Source organism: Chionomys nivalis, chromosome 24 (assembly GCF_950005125.1).
Source record: "Chionomys nivalis chromosome 24, mChiNiv1.1, whole genome shotgun sequence".
NCBI classification, from domain to species: Eukaryota; Metazoa; Chordata; class Mammalia; order Rodentia; family Cricetidae; genus Chionomys; species Chionomys nivalis.
The window spans coordinates 7,909,072-7,937,026 of NC_080109.1; the positions used below are offsets into that span (position 1 = coordinate 7,909,072).

Genomic DNA, 27,955 nt, shown 5'->3' on the forward strand with positions numbered 1-27,955 from the left:
ATTAAGCCCTCCGGGGACTCCTCTCCTCATTTTAAGTGCCATCATTTTAAACGAGTTTAAAAGACACTGTTCAATAGACTGGCCCCAAGTGTTCTTCTCAAATATACTTCTCATTTCCTGCTGGCTGAAAGACATAATTTAATTTTTTTATGAAAAAGAAAAATTCCTATCAAAACCATTACCTCTTTCTTTGGTAAATGTCAGTAAATTGACAAATGCTTTGTTAAATCATTTCTTCATTTTGTTACATGAACCTAAACTTTCAAAATTTATTGCTCTGTCATTTTTGAAGATATAGTTTATCAAAATGTGATTATTTTAAGTCCATTACAAATTTAATGAAATTCATAGTATAAAGACAACAAGTATTTTATGGAAAGCCAGATAGCTCTGTTTTGGTCATATCATTAGATTTTTCACACATAAAACATTACACATCAAATTTTTCTGAATGTACAGAGAATTTGGAAGTGTAAGTTTAATACAGTAGTCTGTCCACAGGAAATAACATGAATTCTCCCAAGAATTTGCTCCCAGTATTTCTCTAGATGTGTAAGAAGAGAGATTAATAACCAAGATACAAAAAGATGAATATGGTATGTACTCACTCATAAGGGGCTTCTAGCCACAAATAAAGGACATTGAGCCTATAATTCATTATCCTAGAGAAGCTAAATAAGAAGGTGAATCCAAAGAAAAACATATAGTTATCCTCCTTGATATTGAAAGTAGACAAGATTGCCAGGCAAAAATTGGGAGTTTGGGGGCTGGAGGTAGGGTGGGGGTAAGGGAAGATGAGGAGAGAAGGAAGAAGGGGAGAATGGGGAGAACTTGGGGGAATGGGATGGTTGGGATGAAGGAAGGTGGATATGGGAGCACGGAAGTAGATATCTTAATTAAGGGAGCCATTTTAGGGTTGGCAAGAGACTTGACTCTAGAAGGGTTCCCAGGTGTCCAAGGAGATGTCCCCAGCTTGTTCCTTGGGCAGCTGAGGAGAGGGCACCTGAACTGGCCTTATCCTATAGCCACACTGATGAACATCTTGCATATCACCATAGAACCTTCATCTGGCAATGGATGGAGATAGAGACAAATATGTCACATATTCTAAACCTGATGTGTTAAGCCTCAACATGTCCAGACCAAAAGAACCAATAATAGATTGACACTTATAAACTTTTAGTCAAAAGAAATAATTTCTTTAAATTTTTTTATTATAATAAATAATAAAATATGTGATTATGAAATGACATAATCTCCAATAGTCTATGTGCTAAAGGAATGTTCTTCATTTGTTTGATCTAATTACTGGAAGGTGATTGTATCATGAAGGCTATTTATTTAGTGGTTTCTTCCATTGATGGATCTGGAGTTTGATGAGGTTACTGTTATGGAGGAATATAGAAGGTGAGGTTAGAGGATAGAGGATAATAGGTAACTTTAATTTGAAAGGCATATATTATCCCTGAAACCTTTCTTTCTTTCATGTACTTTATGAGCATTGTTAGGAGGACCCCACACCATATGTTTTAGGATACCCCTCTGTATGCCGTGAATATGTTTTATTACCATTGGTAAATAAAGAAGATACTTTGGCCTATGGCAGAAGAGAATATACCTAGGGTAGTAAATCCAAGCAAAAATATAGAGTCAAGGAGAAATGATGTGACAGAAAAGCAACACGTGAGGTTAGAAGCCTCAAGCCTAATGTCCAAAATATAAAATATTCAAAATGGGTTAATTTAAATTGTAAGAGCTAGTTAATAATAAGCCTGAGCTAATAGGTCAAACAGTTTGTAATTGATATAAATTTCTTTGTGATTACTCAGGACTGGGAGCTGGGAATGAAAGCAGAGCCTCCAGTTAACATTCTGAGTTCCCTCAGGATCAAAGCAATGGAGCCAAATGAGAGTGGGGTCAAAACAGCAAAAACCATGTGCTGAAGTTAATCATTGTTTTTAAATTATGTCAAGTATTTTGTCACCTCTTTGAAACATCAACCAATAACTGTCAATTTTTTTCAGATACTCCTTTAAACCTCAAAAAAACAATGGCACAGTATCCTGAATGGAAGAATGGAAACAGCTGTAAGGCAAAGTGTATTGGGGTGAGGGGGCATAGAGACCTTGTCTCTCAGTACAAAATGCAAGTATATTGAAGTTAAATTTACATTAACTATAATCTGGATTCATATTGTTTGTAAGATAATGCCTACATATATGATTGAGGCTTGTACTTATTTTTGTATTCTACAGTAAAATAACTGGAATTACATTTTAAAAAATGACTTATTTTTTATATATTTATAGATGTTCTTTATGTGGATTTCCATGCCTGTTGTTGCCAGTAGATGTAGACTCAGCTGTCAAACAATTATAGAAGAGTTGGTTTGAGTGTTTACTGTGGAATCAATGAACAAAAGCTGTTACTATGTTGTAACTAGTGCCCTCTCAGTTGGGGAGAATGTACTAAAGTGTCATGTAAATGTTCCCACTTGTCAACATTTCTAAAGGCCAAAACATGTGTTATATAACTCAAGAATATTTTTCCTCACAACTTGAAAGGAATTTTGACATAAATTTAATTAAATTCCCAAATGCTACTGTTATGCTTTGTAGACTGTCATCCAAACTAAATACCATATTTATTATTCTCATCCTAAATATACAAAGCATACAAGTTTACACATTGCTTAATATTTTACATGAAGTACTAGTAATGAAAGTTTAGGCATATTTTCCAACATAAGTAAATCTATAATATATGTTCTCTTGGTTTACACACTTAGTTACTTTACATACAGTTTTGCTATGATTGAGATGAACTGTAGAAAGAAAAATCAGGTGACCTGAAGATTAGTATGTCAAGATCTCTCTCCCTCAAAATGTTAGCATTGGTTAAAACCTACCATTTACCATTCTAGATTTTTCATCATTTTTACATATATATATATGCACCATCATTTTTACATTGTATGTATTATATATGTGTATATATATATATGAAAAATTTATATTTCTTCAATGTCAGGGTAAGTCATAAACATTCTTCTAGATGTCTACAGTTATTATAGTCAAAGAAAATTGAAGATATTCATTACTTTTCAAAAATTAATTGATTTTTAATTTTATTTGTATGTGAGTTTTCCCTGCATTTATGACCATGTACAGCATGTATGCAGTGCCTAAAGAGGCCACACATGAGCCTAGAATCATGTGGAACTGGAATTACAAATAGTTGTGACTTGCCCTGTGGATGCTGGGAGTCAAATCTCAGGTCTGTATAAGAGAAATAGAACTGCTGAACTATTTCTCATCCATTATTATTAAAAATACTGTCTCCTTAAAACAAAACTTCACAACCATTAAAGCTATAAAAAATTCACATACATGGTGAAAAGAAGAATTAATTCCTCATCTGTTTTGTGCTATTTTATTAACATAATTATTATTGTATATAGTCCCGCTTTAATTTGAAACACAATAATTGTAAATTGCTAATAAAAAAGCAATGTCTATGACTGATGTTTGACTCCAATGTAGAACCTGAATACTACAGAAAAAAATATTTTGTTTAATGAAAGGAGAGTGTCCTTTGACATCAAGTCATTTAAATGTTCCTAAGAGATGTTCATCGAGCATATTTTCTAATATTGGGAAATGTAACAGACAATTAGTTGATCCACCAAGCCATTTATTACCACAAAGCAGGTTAAAATAAGAACTTCATATCTCAATCTTTGAATAAAACCTTATGTTATTAGTTTTGTGAAACAACCATTCTGTATAGTATGAATTTGTATTATTCTCATTGGTGAATAAAGACCTAAATTCTCTGTAGCTGGGCAGGAAAGCAAAACTTGGAGGACACTGGGAAAAAGGTCAAAGTCATAGAAGTCATCAGCCAGATGGAGAGAAAGGAGAATTTGCAGGAGGGAAAAAGCTGTGAATCTCAGGCACCACATAGAAGAATAGAAATGGATTAATTTAAGTTATAAGAGCTAGTTAGAAATAATCCTGAGCTATTGATTATTTCTAATTCATATTAAGTCTCTATATTGGTTATTTGGGAACTGGCAGACAGGAAAGAAAAGACTGCCTACATACAGCACCCAAATGTCAGGTACCTACATCCATGTAAGACTTGAAAAAGCTGTAAACTAGTTTCCAAACACACAAAAACAGAGTCAAATGCAGCTTCTTAGTAACTTCCTTTTCTCAGGTAGGCTCTGTTTACTAACAGCAAGCACAGCTGAAGCTCCTTTCAAAGAAGGCTTCCTGACTCAGTGCTAGCAGCAAAAAAGGGCCCAGCTCTTAAGATGCCCTGCTTCCAAACACTTAAATGTGGCTAAGCAGCAGCTAACACACTACTCAGTGGTAGCATGGACATGGAAACACCCCAGAGTTGAGGAGGTAAACATGGCTTTTGAGGTACCTCCACCATGAAGCTAGGCTCTTAGCAAATGAAGCAGTGCAGAGCCAGTCAACAAAACAGGCTGAGGTCCAAGCCATGCTCATACCAGTTTAAAGACTCATGTGGTTAGAAAGAGATTACAGATACACAGTAAAGACAGATTCAGACAGAAAAAAACCCTCTAAATGGGTTACAGTGTGTTGACAAATATACAAAAGAATAAGACAAGAGCTTAATGTCCTTATTCATTTATATATTATATACTATTTACTTAAATTTTTGATATTAGTATGGAAGCACAAATTTTGTTCTACCACCTTAGATTGAAAAGACAGAAGAATAGTCTTCACTTTCAAAGTCTAACATAAAGAATTAAATACTGAAAACATTGATTGAATTGAAAAGGCAAAGGGATGAGTTTTAATCAGTAACAGTGCTCATACAGTAAAGGAAAAGAATCTACTGTGCCAAAACTCTGCAAAATGTCCACAGGTTGCAGCGCGTAAATACAGTATTCTTACTCTTTCCCATTCTAGAAGTCACATGACAATGGCCAGAACGTATCACATTTTATGCCATCTTAAAAGTGTCCTGCTATCCTTTTTTTGTCTCCTTGAAATGCATTTTATTGAAAAACTATAATGAAAATTGATAGCTTTTAATCATTAATTTTTAATAAGTTGGCAAATGAAGTGTTGCAATATATTTTAGCCAAAATTCAAGAATGAAATGCCCTGTAATTTCTATAGTGAGAGCACAGTTAAGGAGCATTCTGATTAACTCAGATGCTTGAAGTTCACCAACCTTCAAGCATCAACTTAATCAGTAACCTGTTAGAAGATGGATGTTCTATACTAGACTGTAGAATTTAAATAAGAGTCATAACACTAAAAAGAAAATATTTCCTCCAACTTAAATAACCAAGCAATAAATCAAGGTATAAATAAGTGATGTCTTCTGATGATTTATCTATAGAATATGTTAAAATGCAAATTCAATTACTAATTCAGAAGTACTATTCCCTAAGTCAACATTTAAATTGTACGAGTGCAAACAATAACACTTTAAAACGTTAAACCATCGTGGATTCAGATTTGCTAATTGAGTTTCTTATGACTTCATTGTTAGTGAAGTGGGTAATTAGAGGTTCCATATAATTTGAGTTGTGTGCTACAAACTGAAACTATTCTGTAGATCAAGAAGAAATGAGAAGCTGCCACAGGACGGCTTGGCATTCCCTGCACCTTCGACAGCCTTCTAGGTGTTGTACACTGGGGAGATTTTTGCCTGCAGACTAAACTGGCTACCCTCTGTCCTTATAATAACTTCATGATTGGGAAGCCATATGGTGCAATGCTGAATGCTATATTAAATTGTGAGTCAGATTTTGGCCAGCTTTATGCTCATAAATGAATATCAGAATGATACTCATGCAAATTTCCATACACTCCTGCTCCTGGGTTATGTTAAGCTTATTAGGTCCTTTTCCTTTTTTAGACACTTACAGAGATAAAATCACGCCCAATTTACATCTTAATGGCACTAATAGATAATAGGAAAGATAGAGGGCTATGACACAGTGGGCCTCGCCTGCTCTTACCTTGAAAGAAGCAGTCTTCATTATGAACGATGGTGATCTTCTGCTTCTTCAGGCAGGCAGCTCTGTGCACTTCACAGTGGTTTTCATAGAATTCCCCATCGGACCCACAGACGGGTTTATAGTGCGGCTTACAAGCTGGCATGCAGGCACACTCGGCATGCCTCGTCTCTCTGCTGACCACACAGTGCCTCCCCAAGCCACAGAACTTATTTTCACAGGATCCAAAAGGGCCATCCTGAATTAGAAATTCTGGAAATGAGAAAGAAAACAAATGATGGGGTTCTCTTGTTGACATAACCATTTCATTTCAAAATATCAATTGAACAATTTCTAAAAACCTATCAAAGAAATCCAGAGTACTGGCCAGGCCATGGTGGCGCACGCCTTTAATCCCAGCGCTTGGGAGACAGAGGCAGGCGGATCTCTGTGAATTCGAGGCCAGCCTGGTCTACAAGAGCTAGTTCCAGGACAGGCTCCAAAGCTACAGAGAAACCCCATCTTGACAAACAAAAGAACAAAAACAAGCAACAACAACAAAAAAGAAATCCAGAGATCCAGAGTACCATGACACAATTAACTAATTTATAGCAAAACTCAGCGAGCGACTATTTCAAATGCTGCAGATTCTTCTCTGGTTACTCTCCTCTGTTCTGCCCTCTCTTTTCAGAGTGCATTGAGATTTGAAGACTCACTATTATTATCGTTATGTATAATTTTAACATTTTTGAAGATGTTATGCAATGCATATTGACCACTCTGACCATTCCCACCATGCCTCTTCTTATCACCCAGGCTCCCTACAAATCTCTTTCTCATGTTCATGTCGGTTATTTTTGTTTTATGACCCTCTGCAGTTATCCAGATCTGTCTATGCAACTGGAAGTTTGGAGTTTATTTTTTTTGAGTCTGATTAAATATACTTAATACCATTATGATAATTCCAAAAAATTTGTAAGCAGAGTTCAAAGAGTATCTTGACTAATACTAAAGAATTTTACAAGTATGCAGCTTTATTTGTTAGCTATTATTATTGGCCCTTCAAAATGAACTGCCGTAAGACATACATACAGTTGAATAAAAGTTTAAAAATTAGTTTGTTATTATAAATCAAGTTCATATATTGCTTTAATTTTCATATATTGATTCTGGTCAAATTTGAATCAGGTAATTTAAAATTATACAAAAGCATACCAACAGCAGAGTAATAAACAGTAATCTAACTTGGAACATAAATATGCCAAACCAAAATTTGGGGGTACACAGCTTTAAAAAGTAGCTGAGTGGCAGTTAAGTGGAAGCAGCCAGAGTTCAGTCAATCCCAGATCATGTCCTTGTCCAAACTGAATAGCATCTTATTACAACATGCCCAAATACCATAGTTGTTTATTGGTTGTCAATAAAGTAATTTCTCTAATATGTTTCTGCTGGGTCAGAAACCTTTCTGACCTCATTGCAATAGAATGCTTAGCCTTTACTGGTTCTGAGTGATACAGAGCTCATACATCATGTAGTAGTGAGGTGTTTCTTTCTCTGGGAATAGCATGATCATTCCAGCACCATCTTGGACTAAAGACTACCTTGCTCAGTAGTCATGGCACTAACTGAGCAGAACAATACAGAGAAATGGTAGCTTAGTTATTGGCAGTAGGAGGGAGGGAAGCAGGATTCCAGCAACTACTCCACCCTCCTCTTCCACATGCAAAGGATCTTGGAAGATGCAAATTTGCATGCTATATTAATGTGTGATTCCCCTCTGCATGCTATGAATATGTTTTATCACCATCAGTTATTAAAGAAATTATTTCAGCCAATGGCTTAGCAGAGTAAAAACAGGTGGGAGATCCAAACAGAGATATAAAGTAGGTGGAATCAGGGATATGCCATGTAGCTGCTGAACAGAAAACTACCAGTCACCAGCCAGAATCATACCAGTAGGTCACAGCCTCGTGGTGTAATAAATTAATAGAAATTGGTAAATTTAAGATGTAGAGTTATCTAGAAATATACCTAAGCTATTTGCCAAGCAGTGTTGTAATTAATATAATTTCTGTGTGATTATTTGGGTCTAGGTGACCAGAAAGTGAAGGAGCAGTACAGGTCATGGTCACTAGAAAGGAAATGGATTTGATATGAAATTACCCTGCAGAATGATCGTTGTTAGGGCTGTGAGCCTCATGATGAGGTTAGAGAGGCTAACGTGGTTAGGGCTTGAAGTGAGAGGGCATGAAGAGGACATTGAAGTGATTTAACAGCAGACAAGTGTCAGAATTCTGAGGGGAGGGAAGGAGGAGAGGGAAGAAAAGAGGGAGTGAGAGATGGAGAGAGGGAGAGAGAGAGAGAGAACCCTGCTCTCATTGCGTTAGGATAGTCACCCTGTATTATGACAGAAGTTTGAAAAGAACTGAACTGGCTCTTCCGTTCCCAGAAACTATGAAAACTTTTTACTTTGATACATTTCATTCAATGTCAGAAAGTGTACGCCATATGATTTAGTCTGGCCTAGTCTATATGTCAAGGCATGTGAATGGCAAACTTGTCTTTCATGGACTAGAGGACTAGGCTTGCTTTACTTAGTGTGTCCTAACTTCACAGCAGAGGTCTGTGGGTTGTTTGGCAGACTATCAGGGACAGGACAAGGGCTGATTTCAAAGAGAGAAAGAAGGCAGCTGCAGTGTCTGCAATAGAACAGTAGATAGAAAGAGGAAGGGCAAATAAAACAGACTGCTCAAAGCAGCTTCAATGAGTCACAGCCAATAAATTGAAGCAATTGTTTAACACACACTTATCATACTGTAAGTAAATTCTCAACCACGTTTATAAATTCTGTGGGTCACCAAATGGGACTTTAGCTAAGTTATTACTGTGATTACTCTTCGCTGCCTAATCTTGTGTAAACAGGCATTTATCCCTATCTTCCCAAGAAAAAAATAACTAAATAATACCCACTACTCAGACAAATAGTTAATTTATCTTGCTGAATTTTTTCTCTTAACAAATGTAGTACACTGAAGTCAAAAATATCTAAATTTACATTGCATACATTTATAAAATAATGAGTGGTTTGAATGTAGAAATAATAAGTCAATAACTTTATATTAGTGTGTAAGCAAATTATCAATTAATATTAGGTCCTAGATAGCTATTATTTCAATAGGGAAATTTTTGGGCCATTGTTATGTTTTAGATAATTGTATGTCTTTTTATTGCTAAACACTAGGAGTTATCAAGAATGTGCTTATTTATTAAGTGAGAGCTTATAAAAGAGTGATAATTTCACTTTTTCATAAAACTGAGACAGCTCTTAGAAATATTGTATTTTCCCTTGGCTAAGTTGTGGTAACAGGTAATGTCACTATCTGATATACAATGTTGGTATAACTGGTGGCACTATCTGTTTTCGTAATAAGCGGCACTACCTATTATACAAAGGTTGGTGTGACATAAGGTGACTATCTATCTGGTACCAGTGTTTGCAAAAGAGTTAGCACTCTCTGGTACATGAGATTTGTATAATAATAGATGGCTTTCTGGTACACCAATATTTGTGTGATAAAAGGTGTCACTGTCTAGTACACCATTGTTGGTATGAGGATTGGCACACTATGGTACATGAGATTGTTATAATAACAGGTGACTACATGGTATACTAATATTGGTTTGGTAACAGATGGCTCTTTCTTTACACTGAGGTAAATGTATGTCTCTAAGAGTCTGTCTTTCTAAATTCTTGCTTTTGTATCCTGCTCTGATTTAAAGATTTCAATTAAAAAGCTGGCTACTTTGTATACATCAATAGAATATTTTACAAGTCTAGGTGGAAGTTGTTGTTTCCTATTGTTGTTACACTTAAAAGAAATGCAATTAATTTATATGAAATTCAGAAGAAAGTTTATTAATGTAAATGAAAAGCAAAGATATATCTTTTTACAGCAATTAACAATAACTAATGTTAGATTTAAGTTTCTACTAATGTTAAATCAATTAAATCTGGTCAGCATGCCAAAGATTTTTTTAATGTATAATCAGGTAGTGAATTTAACTAATTTAATTAAGGATTAACTTGTAATTTGATAAAGTAGCATTTTTTTTCCTCAGTGCACTGTATATTTGCATCATTTGAGAATTTCTGTGCCTTCCTAAAATTACTAAATATTCAAATTACAAACACTGAAACAACAAAAGCTAAATGTCACAAAGAAAGCAAAGTTACAGAATATTATATTAAAGATGTTTTTTTTCTAGATTCCCAATCATAATTTACTTCTGTTTAACAGAATTCTATATTTAATATATATATGTGTGTGTGTGTGTGTTGTTATCATATACATAATTAACTGAGTGAATCTTTTAAAAATGAATTTTTTTATAACTGTAAGTCGTGATATTGCTTGTTCTGGGATGCAAAAAATATTTGACAATTTCTTCAAATACTTTACAAAGGGAGTAAGATAGTACTTTAGAGACAAATATTTAGAGGCCTGGTGAGGGGCACCGAAAAGATTAAAAGACACAGCACCAAGGTAGTTACCATAATTCACCCAACACAGGTGAGGTATTTAAACAATGATCATTCAGAAAGCTGGCAATGTTGGATAAGGGGAAAAGACTGAATCAAGGTTTAAAATGATAATGGGGGGGAGGGGAAACAGCAGATTACGGTGAGCTGCATTAATTATTGTGTGGAATATGAACATACCATTTAATTAAAGCCATTTTTCACACACTGTCTCCTAGCATATGCTAGGTTAAAGTATAAGATGTATTTAATAGCAACTCTAAATGACTAACATTTTAGTCATAGAAGAGGGCTCAAATCATTGTTCTTAAGCTGTATTTTTGTCTGACGAGATATTCTAGTAATAAAACAAGAGGTAACTAACAAATTACATTGTGTCTCTCAATACAATAATCCCTTTGTTTACACTCATCTACTAAAGCACAATTCTAATTAAAGTTAATAGCCGGGCGGTGGTGGCACACGCCTTTAATCCCAGCACTCGGGAGACAGAGGCAGGCGGATCTCTGTGAGTTCGAGACCAGCCTGGTCTACAAGAGCTAGTTCCAGGACAGGCACCAAGAGCTACAGAGAAACCCTGTCTTGAAAATAAGTAAGTAAAAAAAACTAATGTATGTAAAACACACTTAGCTGACTAAGATGTACTGTTGACCTGCATTGACAAATCACACATTGTTAATGCTCAACTTAAAAATATGCACATGATCTAATACGTCCTCAACCATGCCAAATACAAACTAATTTTCACTTATATACTTTAAATTGATCTTTTAATTTAAAGTTGGTTGTTTGCTTTTTTTCACATGGGTTAATGCAACCTTGACGTTAAAATCTAAAATTGTATTACCAATCTGCCCTAAGAATGGAATTAGCAAGTTAATTAAATGCTCAAGCCTCATTTTTTCATCAAAGAGCACACAATTAGAATTTAGTATGCATTTCTCAAATAAAATAGAGAGAAGTAGCAACAAAGTTAATACTGTTATCATGCAGCTACTGAGAAGATTCTGTATACGTGGCCCTGAATGTCTCTGGTTTGGGATATTCGATTAAGAAATGTAGTGATAATGATTATGAATGATAATTTGTCACGGATTTAGCAGTAGAATATTTGAATAAAATTGTTTTAATAAATGTCTTTCTCAACATACTGTATTAAAAAGGCTGTTGGGACTGGGTAGGTAGTATATGCCTGTATTCTGGGAACTCTAGAAATGGAAGTAGGTATTCATTAAGTTCTAGGCCAACATGCTCTACATAACAAACCCTATTATAATGTAAAGACACAAGCAAGGTACATCAAGGAAGGGTTGGAACTAGTGTGCTTCAAAATAACACCCCTAAAGTTGCCAAGAAATTCTAAGACGATATTTTTCTCAGATGCCAAAAAGTTAAAAATAATTAAAAATTCTTTAAAAATTGAAATGAAGGAAAAGAGAAACAAGAAATACACATAAAGTAGGGGAAGATTCAGAAGTTTCCATTTCCATAATTATATATTTTGGTTTAGAGTCACAAGCATCCATTTTCGTGACAGTCTGCCACCCACATGTAGAAAATTGGGAAACCAAAGTAAAATTTTGTTTTTTATATTGTAGAGTAATCTCATGGATTTCATAGGTAGGGACACGTGCAGCAAACAAATGCAAGGCATCCAGAAGACTGCACAGTGTGACCTTCCAGTGACTACTGTGATTAGTTTCTGCATCTCCTGGTGTTGCTCTGTTAGGCTGGCTAATAATTTGCTCCAGTAACCCAATGAAAAGAAGATCATATCTACCTTGAATTTGTGACCATCTCCCTATCTTATTTTGAACAGATCTTCAGTTAGTTCTTTAATTGTGTATTTTTAAAGACAAAACATTCAGGAGTACAGGGAAGTCTCATACAATCTGCCACCACATCAAACACACAGGCTTATCAGCATAATCATATTGCATCAATATTGTACCAAGTGCTGCACCATGAAGTGAGATATTTTCATTAAGAATGATTCTACACAACCTTTTCTCCCTGTGCCTGGTCTCCTGAGCCCCTTGCAATCTCTGGTTTCCATGTTTAGGGCTTTCCAGAATGTAGATAAAAGTTTTTGTTCTGCCGGGTCTCACAGCCATTCAGTCCCAAAGAAACATGCAGAGGCTGGTATTAATTTTAAACTGTTTTGCCTATGGCTCAGGCTTGTTACTAACCACCTTTTACAACTTAAATTAACTCATAATTCTTATCTATGTTTAGCCACATGATTTGGTACCTTTTTTCAGGGCAGCATTCTTATCTTGTTTCCTCAGCATCTGGGTGGCTACTGCATCTGGCTTCTTCTCTTCCCAGAATTTTCTTAGTCTGGTTGTCCCACCTATACTTCCTGCCTGGCTACTGGCCAATCAGTGTTTTATTAAACCAATACAAGTAACAAATCTTTACAGTGTACAAAAACAATTTCCTACAGTTGGAAAATGGTGATTCAGCCTCCAGGAATATCAGAAAGAGACTGTATCGGAGAACTGTCTCCTCCCATTTCATAATCCTACCTAGTTCTGGGATTAACGGCATATACCCTAAGACCTGATTTCTATGGGAAGCTAGTGTGGCTTCTAGGATTAAAAGTGTGTTTTCCTGCCTGGTCTATAAGCCTGGTCAATGTGACTGTTTTACTTTTCTGATCTTCAGGAAAGTTTTATTTATTAAAATACAATTGAAATGTCTCATAATTGAAATTAAACACTACACATCCTGTTTTTTAACAGTTTTTGAAATTATAATATAATTACCACATTACTTCCTTCTCTTACTTGAAGACTCTCCCATATACCTCTTTCCAATTCTTTCTCAAATCCATGCTCCCTTCTTTCATGACTATTATTCCATGAAGATTTGCATGTGTATACGCACAGAAATCCCTAAATATAAATTGCACAATCTGTATAACGTTGCTTGTGTGTATGTTGTCAGGGTTGATATTGTTGGCTTTTAGGAAGCAATATGCCTTAATGATTGTGCCGCATCTGTGCAACAGGCTTTTGGGAACTTTCACTTTTAGTGCTGCCTCGTACTCTACTGCACGAATTATCAATTTGTTTATTAATTCCCCTATGGAAAAATGTCTAAGTTACTTCTAATATTTTGACTTTATAAAGTTCATAGCACAAATAGTCTCAGATATGTTTTATGCTATGTTTTCAGAGAATTCTAATACTGTGTTTCTCAACCTGTGATCCACAACTCCTTTCATAGGTGTTGACGAAGAACATGGCAAACAGGTATTTGCATTATGATTCATAACAGTGGAAACACTACAGTTATGAAACAACAATGAAAATAATTTTAGGGTTGGGGTCACCACAGAATAAGGGTGGTATTAAAGGGATGCAGCATTAGAAAAGTTGAGGACAGCTATTTTAGTAATTAATAGGAGTGCACTTGCTTTATCAAATGGTAAGTTTGTAGTTGAAATGGAAGAGACTGCACTGTTTTATTTTTCTGCAACAATCAATATGCATTCATCCCTCCGGCACTACACTGCTAGTTCACTGATAGTTGGTATTTCAACAGTTTGTATTTTCTCTTCACATAAAATATGCATATTTTTCTTTATTAGAATGCTCAAGAATAAATAGCCTCTTATTATGCTCTTCATGTGATTTAAAAATGCATTTGACCTATGCTGTGGGACCCAAAGACTAAGTTCTCCCACAGTGAGTGTCAACTGCTCCATGGAAAATCCCCAATCACCATAGAAAGGATATTTTCTAGATAGTAATGTCTCTGCTGTAGATCCCAGCCAAAGAGCCACAATTTCCCTCAAATCCTTCATTCTGTCACTGACCCTTGCTCTTACCTCTCTTCAATATCTAGGAAATTAAACTCACTGAAGTTGTCTTTAGTGCAGGAAGAACATCTGTTTAAATTGTTGTTGCCCTGAGACCCCCAGGAGTACATTCGGGGTGAGTTACATTGAGAATACAGGAGAACACTAAGGAACGGCACTTCGGCGTAAGAATAATATTATTAAACTTCCTCTTTCCATGATAGGTGTGAGGGGAACTGCTGCCCAAAGAAAACTCTTCCGTCGTGGTGACATTTACAGAGATTCTGTGTGCAGAGGTGTGAGTTCCTGTCATCCTGCTCTGCACACATGACGGAGTTTGCAGATGAAAGTAGACACTCTCACTCCCTTAGGTCTCTCCTGTTTCTTCCTGCTGTTAAATGGTATTCTTCCTCTCACCCGTCTTAGGTAGCAATTCATCTTCTTTTTTAAGCATGACTAAAAAGTAGTTTTTTTTTTTAAAGTGGGGGAGAATGGGAACAAAAATATCACTGTAAAACAAATTAAAAATACTAAAAGCAAATGTAGCATAATATTAAAATCAATATGCCTGAAAACACTACATGCTAACAGACAATATGATATACAATTAAAGTGGGAGATGAGAGGAAAGGACAGAAGCCACAGGCCTCCATCAAGAGCCTTTCAGTATGATTCTGAATAGAATGCATTTGCTGCTTTCACTGAGAGCCTTTTTTGTGACAGAAGAGGTGATGGCAGGCCTAGAGATCACACAGGCACAGATACAGAGGAACATTCTCGTCTGCCCACAGCAGTGAGAGATGAAGGCTGATCTCCTAGTGCTCAGCGCCTGATGCCGTCACCATGAACTCAGAGATGCTCCTCCTGAGTGTTTTTGGGGCCAAACTGACTGCTTTCTGAAGCTATGTGTAGAGCCACATGACTGCTGAACAAGGTCAAGGAGCTTCTTGGTGAAGTGGGCAACTACAAGGGGCTACGCCTTCAGATTTACTCAGGCTGCATTGCACAGGCCTTGCTGTGATTCAAGACCAATCCACGTCAGACAGGCAGAAGTGATGCATAGGGATAATTTGTGTTTTCCTTTCTATTTATCTGTTTCTTTTCTTTTCTTTTTTTATTTATTCTGTGTCTTTACATCATTTATCTTGACCTCATTCATTCCCACATGCCTTTGCATCTGCCTTCTGCCTGCCCCAACTAAAGCAAAATTTAAAAAAAAAAAAAAGGGAAAAAAAAGGGAAAATTTAAAAATCTCACCATGGAAGCTTCAGTGTGACACAGTGAATCACGCAGTAAACCCCTTTGTCCATGTATCTTTACCCTCAAGTAACTGTAAAGAGTTATTAGTCTGGTTCTAGGTCTCTGGATTCACCTTCACTATCAGTTCTGAGCCCTCTCTGGGACTCTTCCTGGATATACTATTGTTACCCCGTTTTGTGGAGATCCTGCCACTTTGCGTCTGTGGGTCAGGTCTTTTCACGTGCTCCAGAAGATCAAAAAGCTGAAAAAGAAGATACTTCTTGACAGTTGCTTAGGGTCTTAGCTAAACAATTGGAAAGAGGGCATCTGAACTGGCCTTCCCCTGTTGTCAGATTGATGACTATCTTAAATGTTATCATAGAACCTTCACACAGGAACTGATGGAAGCAAAGGCAGAGATCCACAGCGAAGCACTGAGCTGAATTCCCCAAGTCCAGTCAAAAGAGAAGAAGGAGCAATAATATATGCAATGGGAACAAGCCCATGTTGGTGACATCCGCTGAAACAGTTTACCTGAACTAATGGAACCCACCTACTCTGGTCTGAGAGCAGGGGAACCAGCATAGGCCAAACTTCGCCCTCTGAATGTGGGTGACAATTGTATGATTGGGGTCAACATTGCACCCATTGGCAATGAAACCAGAGGTTAACCCTACTGCTTGTACTGGCTTTTTGGAACCCATTCTTTATGAAGGGATACCATACTCAGCCTAGATATGGGGAGTGGGAGGGCTTGGCCCTGCCCCAAATCCATGTGTTGGACTTATTTACTTCCCATGGGAAGCCTCACCCTCTCTGAAGAGTGGATGGGGAGTGGAAAGGAAAGATGGAGGGGGTAGGAGGAGGGGAGAGAGTAGGAACTGGGATTGGTGTGTAAATTGAGAAAAGATAGTTTTTTTCTTGATTTTTAAATTTTTATTACTTCTTTCGTTGTACTTAGTCTTATATTACATAAAGACATGTTCAGAGGAGCACATTATGTACATTGATAATATTCTCATTCATAATGTCTAACTTTGTTCTTAAATACGGCTTTTCTATGCACCTTTTATCCATACCAATGGATACTAGTAGGGAAGAGCAAGTCAGACATCTTAGAACTGGGTAAGCAGACCAGACATGATGATGACTTGTTCTTTTGCCTTCATGGGAGTAAAGGAAAGTATATGGGAAAGATAGTGTTGTGAAATCAAAATCCATGGAACTGCTATTCAAAGGCAACATTCTAGAGGCAGAATTGACGACATGAAGCAAGTTTATTGTTGGCTCTACAACAAAAGTAATGCTGGAGGAAGCTCTTTTATCCCATGAAATACAGCAATTTTAGAAATTCATGTGCATATAATTATAAAGACAGAAAATAAGATTCATGGGCAGTGAAAATTAATGATGTATACTGGGCAGTATCTTTGTTGCCTAAGGCCCAAAAGATAGTTTCTTAATAAATAAATAAATAAAAATTAAAATAAGAAGATAATTTACTGACAATAATGAGAGTGAGAGGACTTCTATTATGTGATTTGAAAACTTACATTCTAAGAAATTTGCAAATCTAAAAATCAAAAAATAAATTAATTTCTAGACACATGTGTCTACCAAAGTTAAACAAGAATTACACAGATACATAAAGAAATAAAATTGCAGTAGTAATTTTAGAAAAACTATATTAAAACAATAGCAAAATCCCAGGCCCAGATAGACTTACAATTAAATACTACCAGATCTATGAAGTATAATAAGACCAATGATCATCAAATTGTTCCACAAAATGGAAAGAGAAACATCACTCCTAAACTCATTTTAAAGTCCAGTATTACCATGATATGAACACTAGAAAACAGACACAAGAAATAGAAAAAACTTAAATGAATGTTCCAGAGGAAATTATAAGCAAATATTTTTAATTGAAATATCTCAAACTATCTGCAATTCTTCAGGGATGAGTATCCACAAAGGTCAAGGATTTCTGATCTCTCCGTAAATGCCACACAGTGTCACTTTACCCAACTACTGACCAACAGTTTCCACCCATTGCCGAGACAGTTGGCACATTTTATCCACATCTATCACAAAATCTTACTTCTTAGACAAACCCAGACACACTACAACAAGCTGTTTGCTGTTGGGCATTTGCACAAGACTTTTTCACATGTATCAAATCTAACCTCATTCCCAGCATTCCCATTATACGAATAAATTTAACTTCGGGAATTATAAAAGTTTAAAAATTAATGAAGAATTTTAAATTTACATTTTCTCTGAATATATGTATGTGCACACTATGTGTGTGTGTGTGTGTGTGTGGAGAGAGAGAGAGAGAGAAGAGAGAGAGAGAGAGAGAGAGAGAGAGAGAGAGAGAGAGCCAACTTTTCTTTAATATAGAGTGTTGAAGACATAAGCACAATTTTGATCCTTTTAAAACTTTTGAACCCACTATAAAGTAGTGATGTAAAAATAAATATGTAGAGTTCTGGAGAATACAACCACAAAATAGAAACAACCTGTTAGATAAATGAAGGAAGTTTTTAGTGGTTCTTTGAAAGTTGATTCTAAACTTTTATGTGAGTGAGCTGGAAATATTCTATACTAGCAGGTTCTCTTTGTACATAGATCTCCAAGTACCTTTCAGTATAAGACTTACAGTTATTACTAGAGTCTTATTGGATCAGTCATTAGAATACTAGCTCCCCATCAATGCACAATCATGTTAGGAGTCTAGAAGTGTTTACACTCATAACAGAAATGGAAAACGATGAATTTAGAAGGCAAAGAGAATCCCTGTCTCAGTGGATTATCCTCCACAGCAACACAAAATTTTTCACAGCTATAGCATTAGCCTGTGTGTTAAGGTTCCAAGGACTAATCTGAGTGATCTCTTGGACATAATATTGGGAGTTTACTAAAGAACATTCGCTTGTGTCAACCACAATGTAGCTTATAGCTGAGGGCATTTACCCAACGATCTGAAATACAAAGCCATGATTTACGTTGTTCCTTCTTTCCTCATTCTCCTCTTCATCTCCCTCTTCTTTAATAGGCTCTTTTTATGCATCCCGTACTAGTCTTGAATTTACAGTCATCTATTATTAGCTCTGCCTCCGTCATAGACTTCTGAAAATTGGAGTTGAAGGTGTGAACTCTCACTAGAAAGGGTGTCTTTCTCTTTATAAAGAGATGGAAGTTTAGGTGGACTTGACAACTGAAATAACCCTCACATGGACCACGAGGTCAAAATAAATATGTAAACTATGTGAAATAAAATTAAACAGTGAGGACAGTACTGTAGAAACAAAACAAACAGTTCTGGAACTTCCTGATTTACACTCACAGAAATCAGACAACAGCTACTCTCTAAAACAAAGAAACAAATGTCTTAATTAAAAAGAGAATGATCTACGTAAATTCCTTTTAAAAGATACTATCCTTAAATAAAATATCCACATTATTGAACAAAATTCAAATATAAAAAAAATTATATGGAAAATAAATAAGTGAATGTAAAAGAAAATATAGAAAAAAGAAAATGTCAGCCCATATGACTGTCATTTCCTGATTTCTAAAGGCAAATAATAGAAGGTCCAGATGGGCAGGAAAGAAAAACAGATGGTAAGAAATAATTAATAAATGATTAAAGTATTTCCCAGAACAAAAAAAATGGATTGCCAAATTTAGAGACTTCACTCAGTACCCAGAATGAATGAATTATAGTATACATTTATCATGACATACTTTGAAATTTAGAAATAATGAAAGTATAGAATAAAATTTTCTACAAGTTTGTAAAAAAGAGAAAAATGTTCATTCTCAAATTGAGTCAATTTGATTGCATTTGATTTTGTGGCTACAATAGAATAAAACAGACAGACAGAGAGACAACAGACAGACAGTCCACAGTTCTGAATAGAAAAAGAGCTAGTTCTTAGGTCATTTTCACAGTCTCTCCACAGGTCTTCCTGCTACAACGGGCAAGTTATTTCCTTCTTTCCACAGAGAAACTCCAGTTCTAACACCCTCCTCCCTTTTGGTGGAAAACAATTCTAAACACACAAACAAACCTCACAACCCTCTCCCTCCTCATGCCTGTATATCTTCTTAGTGTTGCCTACATTGCCACCTCTACCAGCCAATACTACAAAACCCTAGACTTTAAGATCTAGGTGTCCATCAACAGGTGAGCGAGCAAATTAAACACTGTGTAACAAATCAACAACAAATTCAAAAGATCATTCACTTTAACCAAGATGGAATTATTCTGTGTTGCCAAGTTGGTTTAACATATCAATAGAGAAAACATCACATAAATACACCTAAGTACAGAAATCACATAATGAGCATGATAGATGCAGAAAAGACTTTGATAGCACCCCTTCTTAATCCTAACATAATGGTATTAAAGGAAACATAATCCCAGAGAATGTTCCTACAATAGGCAGGAACATGGCGTCGGAAACTGAAGCAGAGACCCCAAGGAAAGCTGCCTTACTGGCTTACCCAGACTGCTCAACTACTTTTCTTACACAGACCAGTTCCACCTGGCCAGGAATGATACTTCCCACAGTGGATGCGCCCTATTAAATCAATTAGCAATTTAAGAAAGTTGCCCCACAGACCTCTATGCAGACTAATTTGATGAAGGCATCTCCTCATTTGAAATTTCCTATTCCCATATGTCAAGGTTTGTGTCATGTTGGAAAAAAAAAATTACAGAGTCTCAATGAATGAAAATTTGGATGGGGCAAGAAAGTGTCATATGTTAGACACAATACAAGAAGAACAGAACTTCAGTGGAAAAAGACTCAATTCATCACAAAGTCAAAAATAAAAAGCAATGCTGTATTTTCTTTACCTAAGGCTACCAAGTGTGTCTGAGACATCTAGATTGCTTTGATGTAGGCACCTGTTAACTAACTTAAAAGGGTAGACGTTCATCCCTGTGCTCAAAACATCTTGTTTTGGAGGAAGGTCACTTGGCTTTGAACATCACTTGATAAAAGTCCTGCCTAAAAATTTAAAATCAATACATTAAATCATTAATGTGTTTAAGGACTATGTAAGGAATGATGTCAAACTTAGTAATAAAATGGCAATCAGAATACTTTAGTCTCCTTGGGGATAGAAAACAGAATCCTATTGCTAATCTTGTGGCTAACTACAGTTACAGTACATAATTTAGATGAAGTAGCCATTGGAATTAGTATATTAGTGACATCAGAGATAGCTCAGTAGATTAGGGCACATTTTTTCATAGCTGAGGACCTGAGTTTGATTGATCCCTGAAATCCACAAAGTGTGGGAACACTGGGGAAAGAAATGGGAAACAGGGTATGAGTAATGATAAAGAGCATCCTTGTGAATAATGTGTTGGTATGTATGTCTAAGCCTAGAAATTAGGAATGCCTGTGGAAGCCAGAAGAGGGCATCAGAAGTGAATCTGCAATTACACATAAGCTAAATTGTGGGTGCTAGAACTAGCACATTCTACAAGATATGTAAAACATTGACTTTTAAAATATTTCAAAACATCAGCTTAGGGAATATCACCGAAGGGGAGGCAGAAAGAATGTAAGAGTCACAGGCCCAGCAATTCTCCTATGTGTCTCCTAGAAACGACTGAAAGAGAAGCTACACTCCTGATACCTCAAAAACAGAGCTGCCTATATAAGATCTGAGCAGTGGCAATGGCAATACATATGCTAACTTGACAAATAAAAATTTCACAGGGCCCCACCTTTAGGCAAAGAACTCTAGGCAATTAATTCTCCCTGTAAGAGGGAGAACTAATCTTTCCCGTGGATGAACCCACTAATTGGGTATCAAATACCAAGTGGTCAGTCCTGTTATCATACACACATATAAAACAAAAATGAACTGAGTAGATTGTATTTATATATTGATGTGCTTAAACACACAAATATTAAACAATAATAATCAAATAAATATGTATTTATATTTTATGTTATAATTATATTTTAATATTTTTAAATTAGCAAAAATTCGTATTTTTCTTAGTAAAATTAAAATGTGTGGTTTAACTATGTAACCACCCATCTTTACTGCTTTAATGGATTGTTAAGCTTTGTCTTCATTAGGGTTTCTGTTTCTGCAACCAAACACTGATCAAAAAGCAAGTTGGGGAGGAAGGGTTTATTTGGATTACCCTTCCATATTGCTGTTCATATTGAAAAAAGTCAGGATAGGAAGCAGGAGCTGATGCAGAGGTCATGGAGATGTGCTGCTTACTGGCTTGCTTCCCCAGGCTTCCTCAGTCTGCTTTCTTACAGACCCCAGAACCACCACCAGCTTGGAGATGACGCCACCAACCATGATCTGGGCCCTCCCTCACTGACCACTAATTGAGAAACACCTTACAGCTGGATCTCATGGAGGCAAATCCTCAACTGAGGCTCCTTCCTCTCTTATGACTCTAGCTTGGGTCGTGTTGACACACAAAACCAGCCAGTACGAGCTTTATGAATTCTCTGGCTTGTAGTTATTTTTTTAACAAAATTGAAAAGTAGGAGTTTCTGTTCCGCTTCCCCTCTATTTCCAGTAACTCAATTACACAGATGTTTGCTGCCTGTAGTTTGCCTGTCAGTAACTGCAACACTCATTCTCACTGTTATCTCCTTTGGTGTTTAGTTTTAGATATGTTCTGTTCTTAGGTATTCAGTGTAAGAAACCCACTAAACCTTCCATTTTTTTATATTATGAAATGTGTTTTTTAATTTAGAGGTATAATTTACATCTAGTTGTTTGTTATATATTTCTAATTAACACACTAAATCTTTCTTCTAGTGATTTGATTATACAAAATAAGTTATGATGTCTCTATAATGTTCATGGTTAATACTTCCATCATCTTTGTCATATAAAGGTTTATTTTAAGTAATTGTTACTTCTCATTTTTATTCTAGTTTTCTGATTTTTTATATGACAGGTAAATTTATTCTTTACTTTATTTCTTCTTTATGTTTTTGTTGGTTTTTTTTGTTGTTGTTGTTGTTTTTTTTTTTTTTTTCTGTTTGCTTTGTGAGACAAGTCTATAGCCAGGGCTAGCTTCAAGTTCAAGTATTCAAAGCTGACCTACTCCTGAGTCTGCCTCTAAAATACTGAGATTATAGGTGTTTCCTACTATACACAGTTAATGACTGTTGATTATTGGCTAAATAGAAGCCATTGGAAAATTGATCTAAGGTGCTTTATGCTTTTTTATTTAAATATTTCTACACAATTTTCTATGAGAAATAAAGTTACTTAGAAGCAATTTAATTTATTTTGTATACTAAACTTTTAAACTTTGTCCATGTGGTCCAGAATTGTCATTAATTCATTACTATATTTGACCTAAGGGACAATTCATGAATTCCAGCAGTGCCTGCTTCCCAGGTTGGAAAATGTTTTCTCTCCGTGGCAGGAAAGGTATTGTCCCAATTCCTCAGTGGGAACCAAGGACTGTGCCAGCCAATCCTTCACCTGATTGCTGCCACCCACCCTCGACCCCATCCACGGAGCATTTTCTCATTTCTACTGTGGAATGTAGTGGAAGAGGGATGAATGATAGACCAGATACTGCAAAGAAAACACTGTAAACCCTGAGGACTCGGATGAAGACTGGAATAAGAACTTCTGCTGATGCTCTCTTTTCCCCCTCTGCAGTTCTTTCCAAGTAATGTGTGCTTTGAAATTTCACTGCCTGAGCCTCCAAAGCCTCTGCTCAATTTGAGTTCAGAGAAACTGCTGCGCTATCCCTTTGTGATAGTCTACAAACTCTCTAATCCATTCCCTGCAGAGCCGTATATCTCATATGGGTGATTGTCTTTTCTGAAGGTCACTGCCCTTTCTTCCCTGAAGTCTGCATCTTGTAAAAGCTTTCATATATTTGGCCTCTGTTTTGTAAGCTGCTTCCTTAGGAGCAGAAATCCTCGTTCTAAGCTAGAAACGCAAGTATTTTAAGAAATTGAAGTCTTATTTTCATAAAACAAATATGTTACAAAAAGTGGCAAAACATGTTATCAGTAAAATATAGCTTGATGAAATTTATGCACTTGCCTGATTCTAAGATGCACCTGGCTGATTCTAAGATGCATATTATAAATTGCATAATTTTATTGTATGGTTAGTGTGAAACTAAAATCTGACAATTAATTAAAATCACTTTATAATTCGAATCATGTTCCCTCAGACAATTATAGCTTCTTTAGGTAAATATTTTTAAAATATGATTTATATGTTTACATTTTCATATTAAAAACATAGAACTTTCACATAATAGAAGTTATAATAACTATGATGATAATAGTTGATTGAGAACAATACAGTTATGTTTTCACTAACTAACACTTTAGAAAATCAGGAGGTTTTAACTTTTTAACACAAAGTAGATAAGGATGAAAATGTCACATATTTAGATTTAACATGATTCTTTATATGCAGCTATTTTTGAGATTTTGTTCCCAAAACTGTCTTAGCATTTTCATGATTGGAAATATGTTTATGTTGGAGTTATTGAATCCACCTTCATTTTAAATAGTAATTCACAAACTAGTGTCTTGGTTACCTCAGCGGAAGAACTCAGCTGTGAATTTGCGGTGCAGAGAGTTAAAGAAGAACAGATATTGCTTCCTGTTTCCTTATCAGATTAATTTGGCATTTTAATACAGTACAGATACCAGGATAAAGCCATGTTGAAATGTTACAGAAATTATAATTAACAGAGACCAACAACTGCATAACAAAGAGAAAATAAGATGAATTATTTTGTTGCTGTTGTTGTTTTGTTTGTGTTAATTATGGACTAATAGGTATTCCCTATTAGTCATATGAGACAGACATCTATTTCACAACACATCCTTCCAATGCTCAGAGTTCATCATAGAAGAGGAAGAAAGATATCTACTACAAAAACAAAGGATTTCAGAAAAGAAAATTGGGAACCCTATTCATCTATGACACATTTCTCTAGTTTTCTGTAAACTCTATGAGTGCAATTGCTAGTTAGTCACATTTATTTCCAGCTTCGGGCTTCAGTGAATTCTATGTAACACACACACACATATATACCCCCACATATATATGTATTTATTATATATACATATATATTCTAAATTAGCAGTTATTTAATGAAGATAAAAATTTTAAATATTACACATGTCATTTAACTGATATATTTTAAAATTTGTATCAAATTATTAATGAATTTCTCATAGTCTCCACTGGACTCCACAGAATATTTCTGCAGCTCCTTTACCAAGGGGCACGTCTTCATGAAGATTACCTCCCATGTGCCTTTCCTTTCAAGCCATAGCGCTACTCAAAGTTTTACACAAAATAAGAGAGAGCAGTTGTTTACTATTTACTTCAGAAAATCTTAGGGTTTCTCATAGTGTGAAAGGAGAGATTTAATACAATCTAGGACTAACTACTAGAAATGACAGCCATGGTTTATTATGTTTTTGTTATTAGAAAGTCATGTGATATTATGGGTAAGTTTATTGTTTTCTACTAAAATGCAGATATTATAATTTGTAATGTCTGCCTCATTCTTATCTTGTAAGTTTTAACAGTGTTTGTTGTCTCCTAAAATATAGCATAATAGTGATGGAAGTTTGTGGAACATGAGATTTCCTGTTTCTCTTTACAACAGTTATATTTTGAATTAATTTCCTCCTAACTTTGCAACACATGCAGTCACAATTCCATGTAATTACTTCCCTTCGATTCCAAACAGTATAATAAAGTTTTTTTTCCAATGAATAAGACCCACTTTAATTGTTTCATTATACCATTGCTTTGTTGGATTCTAGAGGGAGATAATGCTTCCTTAATTAAAAGGAAAACATTTGCAGTTGATAAAAAAAAACCCACAGTTTCCAAAAGCATTACGAAACCTGAAAATAATCACAAATTGTTTGAGTACTTTTTCTATATTACCTTCATTCTTTGGAATATTAACAGTTATTACCTTTCTCTAGTCATGTTGTCTCTCCTCCCTTCATCCTTGATTTAATTTCCATGCAAGAACCCAGATTCCTCTAGAACTTATTATCAGAATTATTGCCACATGCTTCCTGCTACAAGCTCTTCCAGTAGCTCCAAATACCCAGAACTATGGAATGCGTAGTCTCTTATATGGCTATGGGAGTAAGACCATCTTGAATCCCATTTGCAGGTAATCTTAAGAGAAGTTCAAAGAGCTTCTAAATCTTCTGCATGGAAAATAAATGGATTTTTCCTACAATACAAAACAAGGAACTATTAACTTGTATTCCCTTTCATTTCTACTACAAATTGAGTTATAACAAACCACATAATGTCATGGTATTTCCAGCAATCTGGTTGAGATTTTTTGGACTGCAAGATGTAAGGATTAGATGTAACATGACTTGCTGATAGGAGGTCATCATTTTTATTATTATTTTGTTACTCTTTTAAAAAGAAAATTGGTTTGTTAATAATTTTATTAACAAAATTGTTTTCAACTAATACATGGATATATGCATTTTGTACATAAGAGAGAAGAATATGATATCTCAGCACATATATACATTGTACAATGCTTAAGAAAAGTTAAGCCTGTTTCTGCAAAACACTGTCATTTATTTATGGTAAATACTCACATATTCAAACTCATGATAACAACAACTTTATTGCACACAGCATGTTGAATGTTGAACACAGTGCTCAGTAAGACTTTCTTTGGTCTATTGGGTTAAGGCATTAATGGATGACAATGGATGATGTTATGTTATCAGTTCTTACTAGTATTCACATTGAAAATATTTTCAGAAATTCCCCACTTAACTATATTCTATGGATTACTTATTATCATTTCTGCAGTCTCCACATCCTTTGTTTATTATCTTAAACTATAAATATTCAATAGTCAGATAAAATTGATGGAATGCAAAACTGAGAATCAATATAACACAATATACCTGTGTATATGTTCAAATGCATAAATTCATAATAATTGTATGTGTGTTTGTGAATCTGTAATTTACTTTCACAAAGCTCTAACATGCTCTTAAGAAGCAAAATATAGAACTTTACTAAGGAAATATCATGCTCATTCTGAGTCAAGCTCCAGTGTCTGCTACTGTGTAAAAAGCAGTTCTGGGAGCCGAACCTTTCAGTCACTCTGATGCTCAGTTTCCTGCTCTACAAGTAGATCCATTCATTCTGATTTTGATGGATATAAGCTGTTCATTCTAGGTTTTAATATGCCCCTCGCTTAATACACTAACTATAACAAAAACATTAATCATGTTTTTCAGAATAGTTTTAGAGATATTTTGACAGACTTTTTAAAAATTCCTAAAAAGCCTGGTTTATTGGATAAGCTCCAGAGAAACCCTCATAGGCTGTCAAAAACTCTGTGGGCTTCAGATGGTGACTCTATTCAGGGACAAGTCTGTACAAAGCCATTGAAATTAACTGAGGTTGACCTAAAAAAGAAAAACAAACGATGTGCAGGATGTAATTAAGTGCTACAGGCAGAGTAGGGCCATGCGGTAGCTGAGACTAGCTTGGCAGAAAAGAGGCCAACTCAGCTGGCATATACTTTACGATAAGTAAATATGTACAGATAGATAGATAGGTAGATGATAGACAGATAGATAGATAGATAGATAGATAGATAGATAGATAGATAGATAGATAGACAGACAGATAGATATAGATGTATTAGATATGTATGCTCATATGTGTGTGCTTGTTCATATGTGTAAGCATTTCTGTATGAATGCATATCTCTGTGTGTTTATATGTGTGTATTTTATATATAGTTTAAGTAAAGTTAAGACACAGCAAAAAGCCTTAGATTACCTAATAAAGAATACAGTGCCAGGCATAAAGAAAACTCCCTTGGAGCATTTGATCAAGGAGTCCAAGACACTAACCAAACAGTAGAAGTTATTTGCACTGCCCAGGGATGCCTCCCACAATCTGAAGATAACCACTGTTACGGAACACACACACTTCAGAGACAGGACTTGGAGGAATTGTCTACAAGCTTTCGTGAATACTATCTCCCACGGATGATACATGAAGTACAAAAGGAAGAAAGTCCCGTTGTCCAACCCAGATTTAAACCTATGAACCACAATTATGACCAACTAGGCAGGAAATTACCAATGATACAATAGTGCTTTTTTCCCTTCAGGGTAAGCAGCAGTTGTCTAATTGTATTTAAGTACCACTCTACTGGAAATAATGAATACTTGGTACTGTTAAGATGACCAAATAGCACATATCTTAGTTAAGGGAGCCACCTAAGGGTTGGCAAGAGACTTGAACCTGGAGTGGCAACCAGGTGCCCAGGGCAATGTCCCCAGTTAGTTCCTTGGGCAGCTGAGGATAGGGA

At 35.6% G+C, this 27,955-nt stretch overlaps 1 protein-coding gene across 2 annotated transcripts in view; it reads right to left on the reverse strand.

The window, feature by feature from the left end:
• Positions 1 to 27,955, reverse strand: part of Fstl5 (follistatin like 5) — a 402,285-nt gene that overhangs the window by 230,777 nt on the left and 143,553 nt on the right. For both annotated transcript variants that reach the window (XM_057756992.1, XM_057756991.1), the window contains exon 4: positions 6,014 to 6,262. In XM_057756992.1, the coding sequence (XP_057612975.1) occupies positions 6,014 to 6,262 (249 nt within the window). The remainder of the gene's footprint in view (positions 1 to 6,013; positions 6,263 to 27,955) is intronic.